The following is an 18858-nucleotide window of genomic DNA, read 5'->3' on the forward strand; positions in this document are numbered from 1 at the left end:
ATATATCTTGTATGCATCTCCACTAGTTTAAACATGGCATTCTGGTTAATATTGTGTTTGTGGAATATGAGTTAAGAGGCAAAATTCACTACTTTATTGAGTTGCAGGCAGACAAATGGGTCAGTGTGAGTGGTGGATGAGGAAGGACCATATGGCACAGATCGAGTCTACTTCCATCCCACAACGGCGCACAAAGTCTAGTAAAATTTGAAAAGAAAGAGAACTCCACCAATGTGCATAGTTAGACTGCAGTTTGCGGTGGTCACACAGACAGTTCTTGAGACTGGGTCAAACAGGTACACCAATTTTGGGGCACCAGTTTGTAAGAATGTTGAAAAAAACCTCCATCAATGTGCATTTTATCACTTCAGTACAGTCAGCAAATTTTAGGGAGAAAGATTATTATGGATATTTTAATTGCTGTCAAATTAGATCTGAATTATGAGAGGTGTCCCTAAAAAATGTTGTCCTTTGAGATTTTGAAATTTTGAGATTCCCTGCTTTAAGTATGCTGCATATGCACAGCACCATCTCATATGTGGGTCACGTCAGTGTTTCACAACTGCTCACACGACAGCCGAGCGTTAATATCCCGGATGGAGCCTGCAAAAGGGGTCAAATGCACTCTAATTCCAGCCTTCCTCCCCCTCTGCGCTTTGTAATAGTGCATACGTAAGCGCGTGTGTCGTCACCGCCTCGTGACGTAAGCGTTGCTGACATAAGACGGCGGCTCAAAGGATTGCCGTATACGGCCATGATGCTGGCCAGGCCGAGCCGTGACGCAGGGACAACTCGTGACTGCTGCAAAGAGAGGAAGCGAGGAGAGGAGGGGGGCAGCTGGAGCCATGATGACTATTTTTAGGAGCTCGCTGTTGTTTCCATGCAGGACCTGCATGGACTGGCTGGCTGCACAGTGACTACGTTAACATGCAGTCAATATTTGGATTAAGGTCAAAATTCCCATTTATGAAGCATTCGGAATAACCCATTTACATGCAACGGCAAAGTCAGTCGAAAGTCAAATAGAAATGGGCCTTTATATACGAACATGTCTTAGATATAAATATATATCTTTATATTTCTATGCATGGTATTCTCCCTTTTATCGTCTCATTTCGATGAACGCCGAAGTAATTCATCGACATGCTCAGCTACACATTTTCTTGAACAGGACTTAGAACTTTTTCACACCACAATCTTCAATGTTTTTTGTTTTTGAAAAGAGAATTGACATGATCCACTCCGGCATCAAAATTTGTAGAGCCAACTTTCCCTAAAATTACAGCTGCCAGTCCCTTCCAGTTTTGCGCATCTCGACATGAAAATTTCTGCACATTTTTCTCTGCAAATAACCACAGATGGACTAGTGTTGGCTCGTGAGTGAACGATTCGTTCAACAGAACAGTTTATCAGTGAACGTGATTCGTTCTTTTTTCAGTTCATATGACTTCAACCAGTAAGTGTCGGTAATGCACATTGAAGCTGGTGCCACCACGCCGTAAAACAAAACGAAGAAGAAAATGACGTAACTTCCCGTTCACGAATGAGTCGTGAATTGCATTTCCCGTTCACAACGAACGAATCTGTGAGTGAACGAATCAGTGCGTGAATGATTTGCATTTCCAGTTCATCGCGAGAACGGATCAGTGAGGGAATGAATCCTGACTTTCCCGTTCGCGAACGAGTTAAAGGGTGAACTGCCTTCCCGTGCATCAACTGATCAGTCAGTGAATGTGTTGCCTCTCCTGGCGTGAACTATGTAAGCCAGAATGTCGATTTACGATTTGCCAAGGAAAGAAAGAACCACTCACTGAAACACCACTTCTTTTATGCGCGTTTTCTCCAAGCTAACGCCTAACTTTATTGCATGAAGGGATGCGCCGTTATGCAACAACGGGGAGATTATGCTTCTCTCTGGGTAATCTTGATTTTATAACACTTGTAGTAGTTTTTAAATAACGTGTATGCACATATACGCCTAAATATTGTTATCCAATATATCTACTGCAATTTCACATTGGATTGCTGGTTTGAAATTTACTTTTATTATTATTATTATTTTAATAAACATTTATGTTAAAACTTGTCTGGTGTTTTATTTCTTGTTTTTATATTCGCCAATTAAAACGTAAAAATCAGACATTTGGTTAACTGCTTTATATGACAACATGTGTAGGTACACTTCATGGACACTTCAATAGGTACACTACACGAGGTAAAAGAAAAAAAAAGAATTAGTAAACAAAGGGACAGTTAAGCATTTTCTCATACCTGGGATTGAACCAAGATCTTACCGAGTAACAGCCCAAGTCACTAACCAGTCGCCTGTTTCAACATGACAATCTGTGGTTGAATGCACTGTTTCGTACTAGTGATGTGCATCACAGACCAATAGGGAAAAAGCTTAAGTGAAAGTGAAAAGTGCCACACCCACCCTCACCCCCACCTCCTGATCGGCTGTTTGAGCTGTGACGTCACTTGGACACTCCATTAGGTACACCGCCATTTTCAAGTGTACCTAATAACAGGCCACTTTATTAGGGAAACATCATGGTCAAAGGTCACAGGTGCTCTAGTCCTCGGGGCCGCATTCCAACATGTTTTCCAAGTGACCCTCGTTAAGCGCAGGTGCGTGAAAACTTTTAGCTTCTTTCACGTTCAAAAGGAGCTAAAAGTTTTCACGCACCTGCACTTAACGAGAGAATCACACGGACATTCCATTAGGTACACCGCCATTTTCAAGTGTACTTAATAACAGGCCACTTTATTAGGGAAATACACGAGGTGAATCTTGGAAAACATGTTGGAACGCGGCCCCAAGGACTAGAGCTTGACACCTGTGACCTTTGACCATGATATTTCCCTAATAAAGTGGCCTGTTATTAGGTACACTTGAAAATGGCGATGTACCTAATGGAGTGTCCGTGTGATTCCCTCGTTAAGTGCAGGTGCGTGAAAACTTTTAGCTCCTTTTGAACGTGAAAGAAGCTAAAAGTTTTCACGCACCTGCGCTTAACGAGGGTCACTTGGAAAACATGTTGGAATGCGGCCCCGAGGACTAGAGCACCTTTGACCATGATATTTCCCTAATAAAGTGGCCTGTTATTAGGTACACTTGAAAATGGTGGTGTACCTAATGGAGTGTCCGTGTGATTCCCTCGTTAAGTGCAGGTGCGTGAAAACTTTTAGCTCCTTTTGAACGTGAAAGAAGCTAAAAGTTTTCACGCACCTGCGCTTAACGAGGGTCACTTGGAAAACATGTTGGAATGCGGCCCCGAGGACTAGAGCACCTGTGACCTTTGACCATGATATTTCCCTAATAAAGTGGCCTGTTATTAGGTACACTTGAAAATGGCGGTGTACCTAATGGAGTGTCCAAGTGACGTCACAGCTCAAACAGCCGATCAGGAGGTGGGGGTGAGGGTGGGTGTGGCACTTTTCACTTTCACTTAAGCTTTTTCCCTGGTGGTCTGTGATGCACATCACTAGTACAAAACAGTGCATTCAACCACAGGTTGTCATGTCAAAACAGCTGACTGGTTAGTGACTCGGGCTCTTACTCGGTAAGATCTTGGTTCAATCCCAAGTGTGACATAATGCTTTTGTTGTGCAATAAACCCTTTATTTATTTATTTATTTATTTATTTATTTATTTATTTATTTATTTATTTATTTTTCTTTTACCTCGTGTAGTGTACCTATTGAAGTGTCCATGAAGTGTACCTACACATGTTGTCATATAATGCAATTAACCAAATGTCTGATTTTTATGTTTTAATTGGCGAATATAAAAACAAGGAATAAAACACCAGACAAGTTTTAACATAAATGTTTATTAAAATGATAATAATAATAAAAGTAAATTTCAAACCAGCAATCCAATGTGAAATTGCAGTAGATATATTGGATAACAATATTTAGGCGTATATGTGCATACACGTTATCTAAAAACTACTACAAGTGTTATAAAATCAAGATTACCCAAAGAGAAGCATAATCTCCCCGTTGTTGCATAACGGCGCATCCCTTCATGCAATAAAGTTAGCCGTTAGCTTGGAGAAAACGTGCATAAAAGAAGTGGTGTTTCAGTGAGTGGTTCTTTCTTTACATTCTGGCTTACATAGTTCACGCCAGGAGGGAGACGCAACACGTTCACTGACTGATCCGTTGATGCACGGGAAGGAAGGCAGTTCACCCATTAACTCGTTCGCGAACGGGAAAGTCAGGATTCGTTCCCTCACTGATCCGTTCTCGCGATGAACTGGAAATGCAAATCATTCACGCACTGATTTGTTCACTCACAGATTCGTTCGTTGTGAACGGGAAATGCAATTCACGACTCGTTCGTGAACGGGAAGTTACGTCATTTTCTTCTTCGTTTTGTTTTACGGTGTGGTGGCACCAGCTTCAATGCGCATTACCGACACCTACTGGTTGAAGTCATATGAACTGAAAAAACAACGAATCACTTTAGGGGCCCAAATGGCTTGGATATTTCACCAACGTAAAATACACAGTCAAGTCGAGACACCTCGACTGTGATAGCCACTCAGCCACTGTCAGAACAGCAGAGCGTCTTTAAAAGTGACTTTGTTCTTAATGTCGCAATATTTTATAGAGCCAGTCTAAAACAGTAAACAAAGCCATATTGATTATTTTGGATTTTGGTCACAATCACTTTCAATAGTTTATTCCTTACACCGTGTAAAACATTTTTTCAAAAACTGTCACTTTCAATTACAAAAGAAATACAATTTAAAGAATATTTAGTATTTATTTTTATTCAATTATTCGACTCTCCATACATATATAGGAATAGAACTTTATGTCTTCTGTTGTAATATAACTGATTTTAATATAGAAGCTGGTGTAACACTTAACAGATTTTTGTTGGTGGTGTGCCTCGAGATTTTTTCCAGTGAAAAGGTGTGCCTTGAATGAAAAAAGGCTGTGGAACACTGCTGTAGTCACACCAAAGCAGAGAAGAAGATGGACACAGGACAGGAAAGGAAGCACCTGACGCGATGAATTCAAACACGTGTCTCCTCCTGTCTCCACTATTCACACACACCCAAGCACACACACTTTCAACATTCTGGCAGTGTTGACAAGAGGAGAAGTCACTAGTTACAGTTGTGTTATTTTATAGGTCAGGGCAGATTTAACCAACACCTTTAATCTTGTCACATAAAAACTCATCAGTTGTTTCTCAAATCACAAGTGTATTACGGTATTAAAATAAAAATTATGAGGGAAGAAAGTCATATTTTGAAAGTCACAAAATACAAATTGTTTTTTGTATTATTACACTATTCATTCTTGAAGACACCTTTATTTTCTGAAAAAAATAGGGGTGTTTGGTTTAGGAAAAAAAACTATTTTACTTTCAATAATAATGTACTGTACTGTAGTTCTTGATTGTATTATTATTGATTGATTAGAGTTACTATTTGTGGCCGTGAGGGTGACTGAGGAATATGGTCAGCATCTTCACTGAGACGTCACACAGCACATCACTCACGCGCCACACGGGAAATTGCTAGTGGCCTTGAGTGTGCATGAGAGTGTCCATGGGCGTGCCCCACAAATAGCACCTCAGGTCAGAGAGTTGAAGGTTGCAAGCACATAAAAAAGTGATGTATACGCATTGTATTGTCATGAAATACAATCCAGTTAACCATTTCACTCATATGTGAAGTGTGCAATTGGAGCTCGCTTTGCACCCCAAATCTTGCTTCTGTGTGTGATTCTGAATCTCAGAATCTGTCTGATTTACGTCCGTATGTGATTCTGAATCTCAGAATCTGTCTGATTTCACCTGGATCAAATCTACCCAAATCAAAATCTTGGATCCCTCAGAGCTTTTTTTAGGTGCACTGGGGGTGTGTGAAAAGAGCTTTCAAACAGCTGTCCGCTGTTGCACAACTTTGACATCTCACTCACATATAGAACACATTTTGACAGGTTTTACAGCAATCACCTCTAGTGACTGATTCGCAAATTAGACATTTTCTTTTCGGCAGTGCATGGGATGACACAATAGCATCCACAGTAGGGAATGAAGCACATTCATAACTGCTGACTGAAGTGACAGAGAAGTTTGAAATGAAGACGAGGAGTGCCACAAGCAAGTGCTGTTCCATTAGGGATTTATTACTGGAGGCAAATCAATGAATATATGTCCTTTATACAGTATATGAGGAGCACGTCTCTACAGTTTCATAATGTAAACAATCTCTGAAGAGAAAAATGTATTCAGTTTAAAAGGAAGCCAGCGTCTCCTGTTTGAAACTATGTACACCAATTAAAATATAATTTATAACAAGAACATCTAAGAAACTAGATTTGAGCAATTCAAAAATACTGAAATGCCTTTTCGCCCACACACACTTCTCCTCTCCACATTCTTCACCCGTCATGAAATCACACCCCCCAAAAAAAACTGAATAAAAACGGGAAAAGAACACACCTCAAAACATCCAAGCTAAGTGGAGCATAAATTAAAAATAAAATTAAAAATATAAAATCTGACGCAAAGTATGTAGCATATTTTATGTTAAAAAAAGAGAATCAGATGAGTGTGTCCTTAGAAGTCAAAATAAAACATATGCCCTTTATCTTATATTGTTCCACACGCTCACATTTATATTTTCTCTCTTGTATTTATTATTGTATTTATATTTATTTCACATAGAATCATTTGCCTACCAAGTGCTCATTTGACATCCTTAAAGGTTTATATTGTGTGATGAAATGATTTAGTAGAAAAGAAAAGAAAAATCAACATTTAAGCGTTTAAACAGAAAACAAGAAAGCCACCAACTTGTGTATTTTTTTTTTTTTGGTCAAGTTTTGCAGTTTTTCTTGCCGTTTTTTTTCCCCTACTTTTCAGAAACGAAGAGCAGGAAGTATTGCATTGTGGCGAGAATCTTTTCCCTTTGGAAAGTTATTATCGTTATTGTTATTCATATTTGGATTGATTAGAACTAGCCCAAGTGGACAGTGCTTATTATTACACTTGAAAAATGTGTCTTCTCAAAACACAAGGAAAACAAAAGGTCAACATCAAAGTTTTCTATAAGAAAGTATATCGTCATCTAGATATATCTACACAAACACACAAATATATATTGAGATATATTCATATATATGTATATACCTTTTTTAGAATATGGCTATTGAAAAAGAGTTCTTTTGAATAAAACGTCCTCAGTGGCGGTCGGAATTGGATCGGAGAGGTGCCGTGTGGAAGAGGGAAGAACCTACTGCTGATTTTAAGGCTTCTGTGATCACGAGATGACGTGATGACATGATGAGACGTCAGGGGGCAAATGTTAAAAAAATAAAAAAAATGTTTACGTGTGTATTTTTGTGTGTGTTTATGTATCCAAGTTGGCATAAGTGCCTATGTAAATTCGTGTAAATTGTGGTATGTATGTACATTGGTGAAAGTTTATCTATTTAATATATGTGAGGACTTTTAGGTTTATGTGTGCAAGTTGACATACCGTATTTGCCGGTGTACAGGTCGACTCGGTGTATAAGTCGACCCCCTAAAATTCGACGGAAATTTACGATTTTATGATATATCCTTTGTATAAGTCGAGCTCAATTGTTGCATTATATTAAACTTCAAAATTCAATATGCGAAATTTATTGACGAAATGTGTTCAAATTCCGGGAGGCCGTGCGCATGCGGCTGTTTATAAGCACCGCGGAGGAGATCGCGGCCGGCGAGCTCGCGCACGCCACCCGGCACCAACGGGAGGCCGGAAATAGCTCCAAGCCGAGCGGATCGGCACTTTATAAGCACCGCGGAGGAGATCGCGGCGCCTCATTGGACTTCCAGCGGCCGGCGAGCTCGCGCACCCGCCCGGCACATCCGGGAGGCCGTGCGCACGAGCCAAGTGGCCGAAAATAGCCCCCGCCGAGCGGATCGGCTGTTTATAAGCACCGCGGAGGTGGTGGCGGCGCCTCATTCGACTTCCAGTGGCCGGCGAGCTCGCGCGCCCGCCCGGCACATCCGGGAGGCCGTGCGCACGAGCCAAGTGGCCGAAAATAGCCCCCGCCGAGCGGATCGGCTGTTTATAAGCACCGCGGAGGTGGTCGCGGCGTCTCATTCGACTTCCAGCGGCCGGCGAGCTCGCGCACCCGCCCGGCACATCCGGGAGGCCGTGCGCACGAGCCAAGTGGCCGAAAATAGCCCCCGCCGAGCGGATCGGCTGTTTATAAGCACCGCGGAGGTGGTGGCGGCGCCTCATTCGACTTCCAGCGGGCCGCGCACTCGCGCACGCCGCCCGGTTCAAATTTTCTAAGTGCAACGCACAATGAGATGCATGAGAAACGGCCTTGGTTACCATCACATTTGAAGCGATGAATACGAAGTTAAATTTTATGACTCGGTGTATAAGTCGAGGTCGATTTTTTTCGGTCGATTTTGGATCGAAAAAGGTCGACCAATACACCGGCAAATACGGTAAATACAGATTTACCGGGACATTTGTCTGAATATTACCGTAATTTCCGCACTATTAGGCGCACTTAAAAACTTAAAATTTACTCAAAAAAACACAGTGCACCTTATAATGCAGAGTGCCTTATATATGGATCAATTGATGAATTTATTGATCCATACTGGTTGTACACAGTGCTCTGCCAAAATGTTTCTGTATGTTTTAGTACGACTAGTAAATTACTATCGCATCGTTTCCTTATAATTCAGTGCGCCTTATAGTGCGAAAAATACGGTAGTTGGCACGAGCTTACATATGTCTAAGTTTGTGTGCAAAGTACATTATACATGTAAGTTCACATGAATGTGTTTATGTAAGTTACTTTGTGTTTGTAAGTTTATGAAGTAAGAACGTTTGTGTATGCAAGTTCACATTTGTCACCATACATTTAGGTGCATGTTTGTGTATGCAAGTTTGTGTGCATATGTATGTCTAAATGTTTTGAGCTTGCACAGCAAGTTGATGTACAGTATGTAAGTGCATGTGTATGTGTGTATACTATGTTAATGGATGGATGTTTCACAATAAAAATATTTTGTGTTAGCGTGCATTTTAAAGTTTTTAATTTAGGGGAAATTTTTGCTACTGCAAATTCCCAAGCGAAGTGGGTTTTCTCATCATCATCATCAAGACCATCATCAAGCTCATCATCATCATCATCATCATCATCATCATCACCCCTTCCTCCATTTCCCCTTGTCTCTTCACCTCCGACAATTCCAGTCGGGACGTTTAGTGTGCAAGATTACGATTGATTTTTGTACACGTCGATCACATTCGTCTTGATGACTCAGTGACCATTCTCACGTATTGCATCTAATAATATGATTAAAAACAAAACTGAACAAACGTGATCATCTAAAGGGATTTTTCATGCACTGCTCTTTTTTTACACAGTGCCAGACTTTGTGTCAAGTTATGTCAAAGTTCCCTCCAAATCCTGCTGCCGCCAAAATTATATGTAAGATTTTTAGTGCTATGTACACATTTAGCCATACACATCTCTCTCTCTCTCTCTCTCTCTCTCTCTCTCCCTCTCTCTCTCTCTCTCTCTCTCTCGCTCTCTCGCTCGAGAGCTAGTATGGTGTTGTCTTATATTAGAGATTTATGTAAACCATGATGTAAACATTCAGCGTACTTGTGTGTGCCTGTGTGTGAGTTGATAAGCTGTGGAAGGACCCGGAAAATCAAGGCCTTGAACCCGCACAAAGCTGTGTCTCAGTTTGACGAGGAGAGGAAGTGCTCAGAACTAAAGCCTTCCACACGCCACCATTTTTGGAGTAGAGGCATCAACCAGTGGCAGATTTGTGAAGCAGAGGTCAGGTCAGGCTGTGGTCAGGCTAGATGTCAAAACGGAGGCTAGATTTAATCTTTCTAAGACAGGGCTGCCCAAGGCCGGTCCCTCGAGAACCCCTATCTAGCCTGTTTTAAATGTATCCCTACTGCAACACCCCCGATTCACATCACCAGGATTGTTAACAAGCTTTTGCAAAGCTTGCTGATGAGCTACAAACATGGTGGCGTGCAGAAGAGGCTTTAGGGAATGAACCCTTATGGGATAGCAGGATGGCGGCGGGGAGAGCATCGGCGCATGGACGTGAGGTAGAGATGCTCCTGACACCATCCGTGTCATTTTCTTGCTAAATTCCAACGCTCCCTTCCCTTTTTTTCAGTGCCTCCTACTGGCCAGGTTGGGTGCAACCAACTGCCGCTAAAGGGAATGTTTACATTCATCGTGACAGATACATTCCATCAGATCAAACCAACATTATTTACTATGGATATTTTGAGGGGACTGGGACGTTTGTTGTAATGGAGCCACTGCCACAACCATATTCCCCCCCATTGAACAACACAGGCTGCAATTTAAATGTAAACAATACACATTGCATCGGCAGAGCGGACCAGTCCGTCACCTTCAATGTGGGAATGCTCCACCCTTACTGATTGTTTTATTAAGCCGGCTAGGTGGCTGAAGCTAAAACTAAAATTGTATGTCGTATTTATGTAACGCAATAAAAGTATTAAAATACTTGTTTGGTACTTGGTATCAGAATTGGTGAGTACTCAAGAGTGAATACTCCTCCTGGTTTCTGTCTGAAAAATAGTGGTATTGAACATTCACATTTAACAGTGTATGTAAATACGTAATAGGAGCACTGTAGCCATGCTTGCTGGCTAAATTTAGCGCTACAAAATGGAGGGGCTATGTGGTTTTGTTAGCAGGCTAAAGCAAACAGTAAAAAATAGAGGTGTGTTTAATTTGTGCTGATGTTGAGCGTATAAAACCGAGGTGCACTGGAGACATTTTAGCTGGCTAAATCTAACTGTGTACAATAAATGAGAAATATTGTCTTTGCTTGGAGGATAAAGCTAAATATAGAAAAAAGAGGTGCTTTGTGGTCATGCTGGATGGCTAACAGTGGATTTAAAAATAAGGTGCTGTGTGGTTGGGATAGCTGGCTACAGCGAACGCTAACATTTCAAGATCAAGAACATAGACCTAACACCAAGAAACGTGTACTGTAATCATGCTCGACAACTAAAGCTAATGTCAAGGGCTGCACATACAACAGGCGTGTTGTGCGTTAATAGCTAAAGCTAGCATTACTGGCCTTTTACCACTAGAAAATAGAGGTGTGCTGTGTGATTTTGTCTGCTGGCTAAAACTAAGACTGATAACCATTTAATATCCTGATTAACAAAAAACAAATGCTGACTTATCCAGGCTAACATTCGCCTCCTAATTGTCAGGTGAAACATTCCCACAATGAATTTCGCGCTATCCATGTCGCTAACCAAATGCGGGCCAGTAGAGGGTGCCTCTGAAAAAAAAACAGGGTTTGGGGATTTAGCGTTGACAGTGACAGTGGGATAAAGCAGAAAAAAAACTTCCCAACAGTGCATAGATCAAATCAAGGAAGCACTACAATTACAAAACAAGAAAGAAAATCTTCATTTTTGTAAACTTTTGTCCACCTTTTTACATTGAACGTTATACTCTTTGCACACACCACAGGTTTTTTTTTCCATGTAGAACATCCAACAAAGTGGGTATCTTTTTTTCCATTTTTTTGAACAACCACACACATAGTTTATTACTTTTGTATTTTTTTTCTGGCGATAGAACGCCGCGCACCACCTGAATTTTTTTTTCACACAGAAACACATAAACAAACACGCACACACGCAACAAAGATTTGCTACGGAGGTCTCTCGGCAGGACGTAGCGCTGCGGCTGGTCTCGTAGCTATTACAAAGTAGCCGCTTTTGCCTCCTCCCCTCAAAAAACGATCTCGTCCACTCCTTTTAAAAATGTAAACATTTTGTGTGGAGAGGTGTGTACCGCTTTTTTTTTTCTGCTGCCGTGGTGTGTGGCATTTAATAAGGCGGGACAGTTGCGGCGCAGCTTGGGTTCAGCGCAGTGGGACAGTCAGCGGTGGTGCGCCGACTTCTGGGCCTCCTTCAGCAACGTATCAAAGTCTAGCGCGTCGTACTTGCTCTTGACTGGACCTGGACCTGCCTCGTCTGTACAGTGAAGGAGGGGATGAAACCTAACATTAGCCTAGGCCAGTGAATCCCAAATGCTGTGCAATGAAAGATCATCAAGTTTATTTGTTCTGAAATGTATTTATATTTTTACTTCAAATAATTTACCTTAAGTCATCCACTGTATTTATGCCAGCAAGCTACGTATAGTGATTGTCCGAATTATTAAATGGTTTTCGACGAGATGGGAGAAAATGCAATGAACGTGTGTGGGCACCTGTACCATTGATACAACAGAATATGCAATTTGTGTTCGAAGTCCAGATTTTATGCCATGCTAACATTAGCCTAGCACAAGGCAATTTAGAGCATCTGTTCTGTGTGGGTTGCAGTAGTCACCAAGGTCGATGTAACGCTTCCTCGTCAGTCTCCTCCCACTCATAGTTGCGCTCTGGAAAACATTCTCACGCTCCCGCCGGTGCCGCTGGGTGCCAGACTGGCGAATCTTTATGACACCGCAGCGCTCCCTGCGGGTGTACAGTAGAAGAGACACAAATCAGAACTATTAGGACCTCATGGAATCACACAATAACGAAAACTGAACATTTTTGCCTGTCTTAGTGTATGAGGTTCATATTTGGTAGCTGGAGCTCATCTTTGAAGGACCCCAGAAGAGTCTTATTCTGTCAAAATGAGAGTCTAAATGGCCACTTTGTACTAAAATGGCAGCCATCCAGAGCATATTTGGACACTGCTACCTGAGATTTTTTTTTTTTTGTGGGTTCACTCAAAACTGTTGTCTTCATGTTGCTAAGTGAAACGTGTTATGGTAATCGAAGGACTAGGGTCCTGAAAATTTCCAAATTGAGCCTAGGGTGTATTCACACCTCAAACGTTTGCTCCACTTTAAACTGAAAGAGTTCGTTTCCCACGCTGGTCCGGACCTTTTACGCTGGTGTGAATACAAACAAACTAACCCTGGTGCAGACTCAACAACCATGTCCTTACAAACAATTCGCGGTTCGCTACAGGTCTTCATAGACACCACTGCTGGAAGATATGGAATATGGAAGATCTATGCATTTCTAGACAAAGTTTCTGAAGTCATTCTAGTATATTGGTGACTTAAAATGTACTTTGGTCTGGTTGGAAGCTGGTTACGTACTCATTACAGATGATGACTTTGCAGTCCTCAGCTGTGCCAAAGACCTGGAAGCGCTTCCTCAGCATGTTCTGGGTCATGCTGCTGGGCAGGTTGTGGATGTAGAACACCTGACAGTTCTCCTGGCAACAGGGAAACCATGGCAACAGTTAGCAACGGGTGGGAGAAAACACACAGATGGACGTGGGAGGTTTTTAGCATTGCAGATGTTGTCTGCACACATGCACGCACACACATACACACTGTGTAGTGATTCACTATGGAGACGAGCGAGAACACTGTGTACCTCGTCAGATTTGGCTTTGTTCCTCTGCTCGTCGTCTGGGCATATCTCAGAGTGTTCACTGAGGACGGGAGAATACACGTTAGGGATGAAAAGTGGAAAAAAGGACAAAAAAGGTGAAACAACAACGGGAGGTAAAAGAGAACAGGTGCATTACTTTGACAGTGCTTTCACTGTATGCCTTTTTCTAAAAAGGCAAAACCGTTTTACCAAGTCAAAGTTCACGTACGGCGTTGTGTGCAACGGTATGCTGCACAATGTTCAGTCATCCATGGCCTTTTAGTTTTCTTGCTGTCCACACTTGGAATCGGCCATCCTAGCTTAGCTTTGCTGTAGGCACGCAGCTCAACGAGGGCGTGTCAAATCTACTTATTCATATCTGTAGTAATACGGTAATGAGTAATAATGGTATCAAGAGTATCTTAGCACAATGGTTGATACATCATTGGAAAGTTGAGATCATTCTCTTTTTGATTAAGCTAAAACCTTATTTCTGAAATATGGGTCACTGTAGCTGATTTTGCTATGCCGGCTCACATACAATTAATGCGATAGCTCCTCCGGCCAGTTATTCGGGATGACCACCACCTTGCAAAGTAGAAATGCACACGGCGACTAGAAATGAATCAAAAAGTCGACCTCTCTTGGAGTGTTTACCTGGAGTTTCCCTTGTTGGCGGTGGAGTCAGGACAAACGTGGAGGGTCGGTGAGGGCGAGCGGGAAACCGCAGAGCACTCTTCCTCTGAGGCAGGGGGTGTGGTGGCCACTGACTGGCAGTCAGACGAGGGTTGTGATGATGTCATTGGCTCGCCAACATTGGATTGAATGCCATTTTCCGGCGCTGCATCACTGAGTTGGTGTTCTCCAACCCCCTGCAGTATGGTGCTCAGCATGGCAACGCTGCGCTTGCGGGATTCTCCGAGGCTCAGCACACAATAGTCGTGGTCGCCGAAGCCACGGCAGGCGTCGCTGTCTCCGGCCTGACCCATGCGCCGCAGCTGGGCATACAGCTCTGTCTGCTCCGGTAGCTTACGCTGATGTGTGCGGCTCAGCCAGGATGCTCGGAGGCCGCCGACAACGCTGGCAGAGGAGTGGACGGATGAGTGGACAGACGCGTCACTGTTTCTTTCGCCATCCTTTCTGGCCTCGGTTGGCTTGAAGAGGTCGTCCTCCACCGGCTTGTGAGGCGGTGTGGTGGGAGGCGTCAGACCTGGAGATTTAAATAAGGTCATTGAAGGACTCACACAGGGTCTTCCGAGAATGGCTTGCGAGAATACTTCAAATACTCAGTTTACCTGCAGTTCCACACAAATCCACGCCAAGCGTCTGCTCAAAAGTCTTGCTGCTGAACTCTCTTCAGTCAGAGAAAACACAAAAGAGAATCACATAAGATTTCATCAATACGCCTCCTCTCTTATCAGAGCTGCTACATGCAGGCCTGTCCTCACTGCCATTCTTCTCTCTCATCTATTTTCTTTTTTTTTTTTATTCCTTTTTTTTTGGGCGCCACAATCACACCGACCACGGGAATAAAAAAAACGGCCAGCTCTTTGAAAAGACAGATTAATGCGAAGAATGGACCCATGCCAGGGAAAGCGCTCAGGATGGCGGCCGGAGCGAGTTGGAGACGCTCCAGGGATGCCGGTGGGAGGTTAATGTGGAAAAGCGAAGGGCAGAGAGGATGCGCCCGTCTGGGCTCAGCTTACAGTCAGAATCATTAAGCATCTTGGAATACAATCTGTTTTGGATTAGAATGCATCAATATTAGACTGCTGGGATGAGAAATGACAACTTGGCAAAGTCGTGCGTATTAAACGGGGTGCACGATTGCCATTACGCACATCATCAAACAATCATAGATGTAGAGTACCTCCAATAGGAACTCAAACAGACACCTATACGTCCTCAAGAAACTTATACGGGACAGAGACCTTATAAAATGACTTAGACTTCTTTCAAGGACTCCTTAAGGAACCTCCTTTAAAGACCTCCTTGGAGGGTTTTTCTTCAAGGACCTGTACAGATATCCCCTTAATTGATTCCTACAAGGCCTATTTCAGGGACTACAAAGACCTTCTTCAAGGACTCGTACAATGAGTTAAAGTACTTCTCTAGTCTGCATTCAAGGTTTCCTACAGGGACTTCCTTCAAGAACTATGAACCCAAGTGCTCCTACAGGTACATCCTTCAAGGATCCCTAGAGACCTCATAGAGTCCTTCTTCAAGGTCCCTTACAGGAGCCTCCCTCAAGGCCATGTATAGAAACCAAGGCCTCCTGCAGGGACCTCCTTCAAGGCCTTGTACATGGAGCAAGGATTCCTGCACAGGCTTCATTCACAGTCTCCTACAGACACCCTGAGTAAAAACGGATGTAAGTGCGCTGTTAAGTAAACTGCTCATGTATCTGCTCTCACTTCTGATGACAGGCTGCCCGCTTGTGGCTACAAACAAAGAATCCTAAACACGTGGGCTCCTTCACGGCATGGACAATGTTGCAGCCGGTCAGCATGAGTGTGATAAAGCCAAGAGAAATTCTCACCCTGTGGACTTGCTGGTGTTGAGAGGCAGACACAGGCAGGCTCGCTTCTCTGTCCATACACACACACAAAGAACAATTTGAGCAATAAAGGACAGGAACATGTGGACAACATTGACTAGCGCTGTCCTCTTTACACAACTGACTCACATCACAATGTCACAACATTCATCAAGTCAAGTCACATTTGACAAACCTGTCCACACAACATGTCAACTTTATATTAAAGTCAACTGTACTATTCATCCTACTGTTATTGTGCCTTTGCCCCAAATGACCTTCTTTGGGCTACTGATTGGCTAATTTGGTGTGGAATGGACAAACAGTGTTGCCCCCTGGGAGGGTGCATCAGGTTATTTCTTAGGCCATGCATTCCCTGGTTCACCGCTAATTTTGGCCAATCAATTTAACAAAAACAGACACTATTTAGATATGCAGATTTTACCCGATAAAACATATTTTTCCAAACGATTAAAATCATGAACGGGTCCAAAAATCAAACAGAGTTGGCACATCTCAATTTCCGCCACCGCAAATTCCCAACCCTGTTTAGTGAATGACTATGACTCTTTGAGAATCGAGAAAAGTGTTATATAAACCTATTGCATTATCATTATTCGTATTTATTATTATTATTTTTATTAATATAACAAACTAAGCAACATAACTTGTGCCATATCAGCTTCACCCAGGTCAAAAACTAAATCAGTGTAACTAAAACCAGTTTAATTGATAGCTACTTATGTCACGGGAGGGTCTTTTCCCAAGCCATTGACGTAACAAGCCAATCCAACAACCCTATTCTTGACATCACAAAGCTTGCTACCAACCCCCCAAAAAAATCTTAACTAAGCCCATGGACATGTTCTCACCGTTGTGGCAGCAGGTTTTGGTCATCTCTGTTGTATCACCTTGCATTCCTGCCTCTGTCGTTGTCCCTCCTCCCGCTTGAGTTGGCGAGAGCTTGCCTCCCGCCAGCCCGTTATCCCGTTCCTCCCTCCAGTCACCCTCCCTTGTCTGCCCGGGCCGCAGCCTCTTGGCAAAGCGGCTGGGGAAGGAAGCCAGACGCCTGGAGCGGCGAACTGAGAACGAGCCACTGTCTTCCACAGGGCTTTGCAGCGCCTCACAGGGGTGATTTCTCCTTGCGGGCAAGGAAGGGTCCTTACAAAGATCTGGTTTAGTGGTGACAGTGCCAGGTGGTCGGTTGGAAGGCGGGGATCCTGGTCCTGCTTGAGTGTACGGTGGACTGTGCAATCCATAAGGCTTGCTCACATCAAAGGAGCTACTCTGCTGCAGGAGATCACGGAGAAGGGAGTTGGTTTTCAACTGCCTCCGCCTCGCGAAGGGAAGTCTCCGGGGCTCACACCCTGGCCCACTGCTCGCTGAGGGAGCCACCAGGACCAGCCGGCTGTGAGAGTTTGTTACTGACGGGCGGGCGACATCGGGTCGAGTTCGAGGCCTGGGCGGGTCCTTACGGTCCAGACCCTGCTGCTTGCGCACAGGCATGCAGTATGTGTGCATGTAGGTGATAAGGTCCACTACAGAGTGGAGTTCTTTTTCCGAGGTGAATTGAGGCTTGACAGGCTCGGCAGGTGCCTTGATTTGCCTTGCCTCTACCTCACTACCAGAAGACTCTTCTTCCTCATCATCGTCCTCCTCTGATTCACTCTCCTCGTCGTCTTCATCCTCCTCCTCTTCCTCTTCGTCCTCCGGATCTGCAGTTGGGGGCTCCTTGGCATCCCGCCGGGATATGGTGAGATGGCGATGGAGCTCGGTGCACAGGCGGCCGGCCGGACGCACGGCGCGTGGCTTCCGCACCTGAGAAGCATCCATCTGAGAGGGTGGAGACAAGCTCATTGATTAACCGCACAAATATTAAGATCCTTTCACACAGTTTATTCAATTACCGCATCGCATGCGTTTTTCATACATTAAGCAATGAACTAATACAGTGCTTCCCACACACAGACAATTAGAGTAGCGATTAACGCAAGTAGGTTTTTCATGATATTTTTTTTCAATTTAGCGCTTTCTTGGAGATTTCTTTGAAGAGTAAAGTGCCTTTCAAATTAAATGTATCTTCAAGTGCATTTAAGTACATTTGTGACTAAATTTAGCATAAACAAGTTCATTATTTCAGAACATCATAATTTTTTCATATTTTGTTTACTGATTACCCATGGCCCTGCGATTGGCTGGCGACCAGTTCAGGGTGTCCCCCGCCTACTGCCCGATGACAGCTGGGATAGGCTCCAGCACGCCCGCGACCGCCATGGGGACAAAGCGGTATAGAAAATGGATGAATGGATGGATGGATGGATGGATGGATGGATGGATGGATGGATGGATGGATGGATGGATGGATGGATGGATGGATGGATGGATGGATGGCGGATGGATGGATGGATGGATGGATGGATGGATGGATGGATGGATGGATGGATGGATGGATGGGTGGATGGATGGATGGATGGATGGATGGATGGATGGATGGATGGATGGATGGATGGATGGATGGATGGATGGATGGATGGATGGATGGCGGATGGATGGATGGATGGATGGATGGATGGATGGATGGATGGATGGATGGATGGATGGATGGATGGATGGATGGATGGATGGATGGATGGATGGATGGATGGATGGATGGATGGATGGATGATTACCCATGAGGATTTTATGATGGAAAAACAGGTATCTTGGCTCAGCAAAGGTTAATTTCCATTATTTGATCTAATCAATACCCACATAGGTCAGGTCTGGTCGTAGTCTCAAACTGGTCTGGGTAGAGTTTAGTCAGTATGGTTCTAGTGTTGTTGTTATCTGGTACTTTTTCTTGACACATACTAGTGTAATTCTGTTTTGGATGGAT

General features: G+C 43.5%; 1 protein-coding gene across 2 annotated transcripts in view; it reads right to left on the bottom strand.

Moving 5' to 3' along the window:
* Positions 1-6132: 6132 nt before the first annotated feature.
* Positions 6133-18858, bottom strand: part of ppargc1b (peroxisome proliferator-activated receptor gamma, coactivator 1 beta) — a 61915-nt gene continuing 49189 nt past the window's right edge. For both annotated transcript variants that reach the window (XM_088375092.1, XM_088375099.1), the window contains 8 exons: positions 16856-17816; positions 15987-16035; positions 14743-14801; positions 14105-14657; positions 13451-13508; positions 13168-13286; positions 12402-12529; positions 6133-12041 (listed from right to left, as the gene is read on the bottom strand). In XM_088375092.1, coding sequence (XP_088231218.1) covers positions 11947-12041; positions 12402-12529; positions 13168-13286; positions 13451-13508; positions 14105-14657; positions 14743-14801; positions 15987-16035; positions 16856-17816 — 2022 coding nt within the window. In that variant the 3' untranslated portion in view covers positions 6133-11946. The remainder of the gene's footprint in view (positions 12042-12401; positions 12530-13167; positions 13287-13450; positions 13509-14104; positions 14658-14742; positions 14802-15986; positions 16036-16855; positions 17817-18858) is intronic.

Source organism: Syngnathus floridae, chromosome 1 (assembly GCF_059516105.1).
Source record: "Syngnathus floridae isolate MCC-2025c chromosome 1, RoL_Sflo_1.0, whole genome shotgun sequence".
In the NCBI taxonomy this organism is placed as follows: domain Eukaryota; kingdom Metazoa; phylum Chordata; class Actinopteri; order Syngnathiformes; family Syngnathidae; genus Syngnathus; species Syngnathus floridae.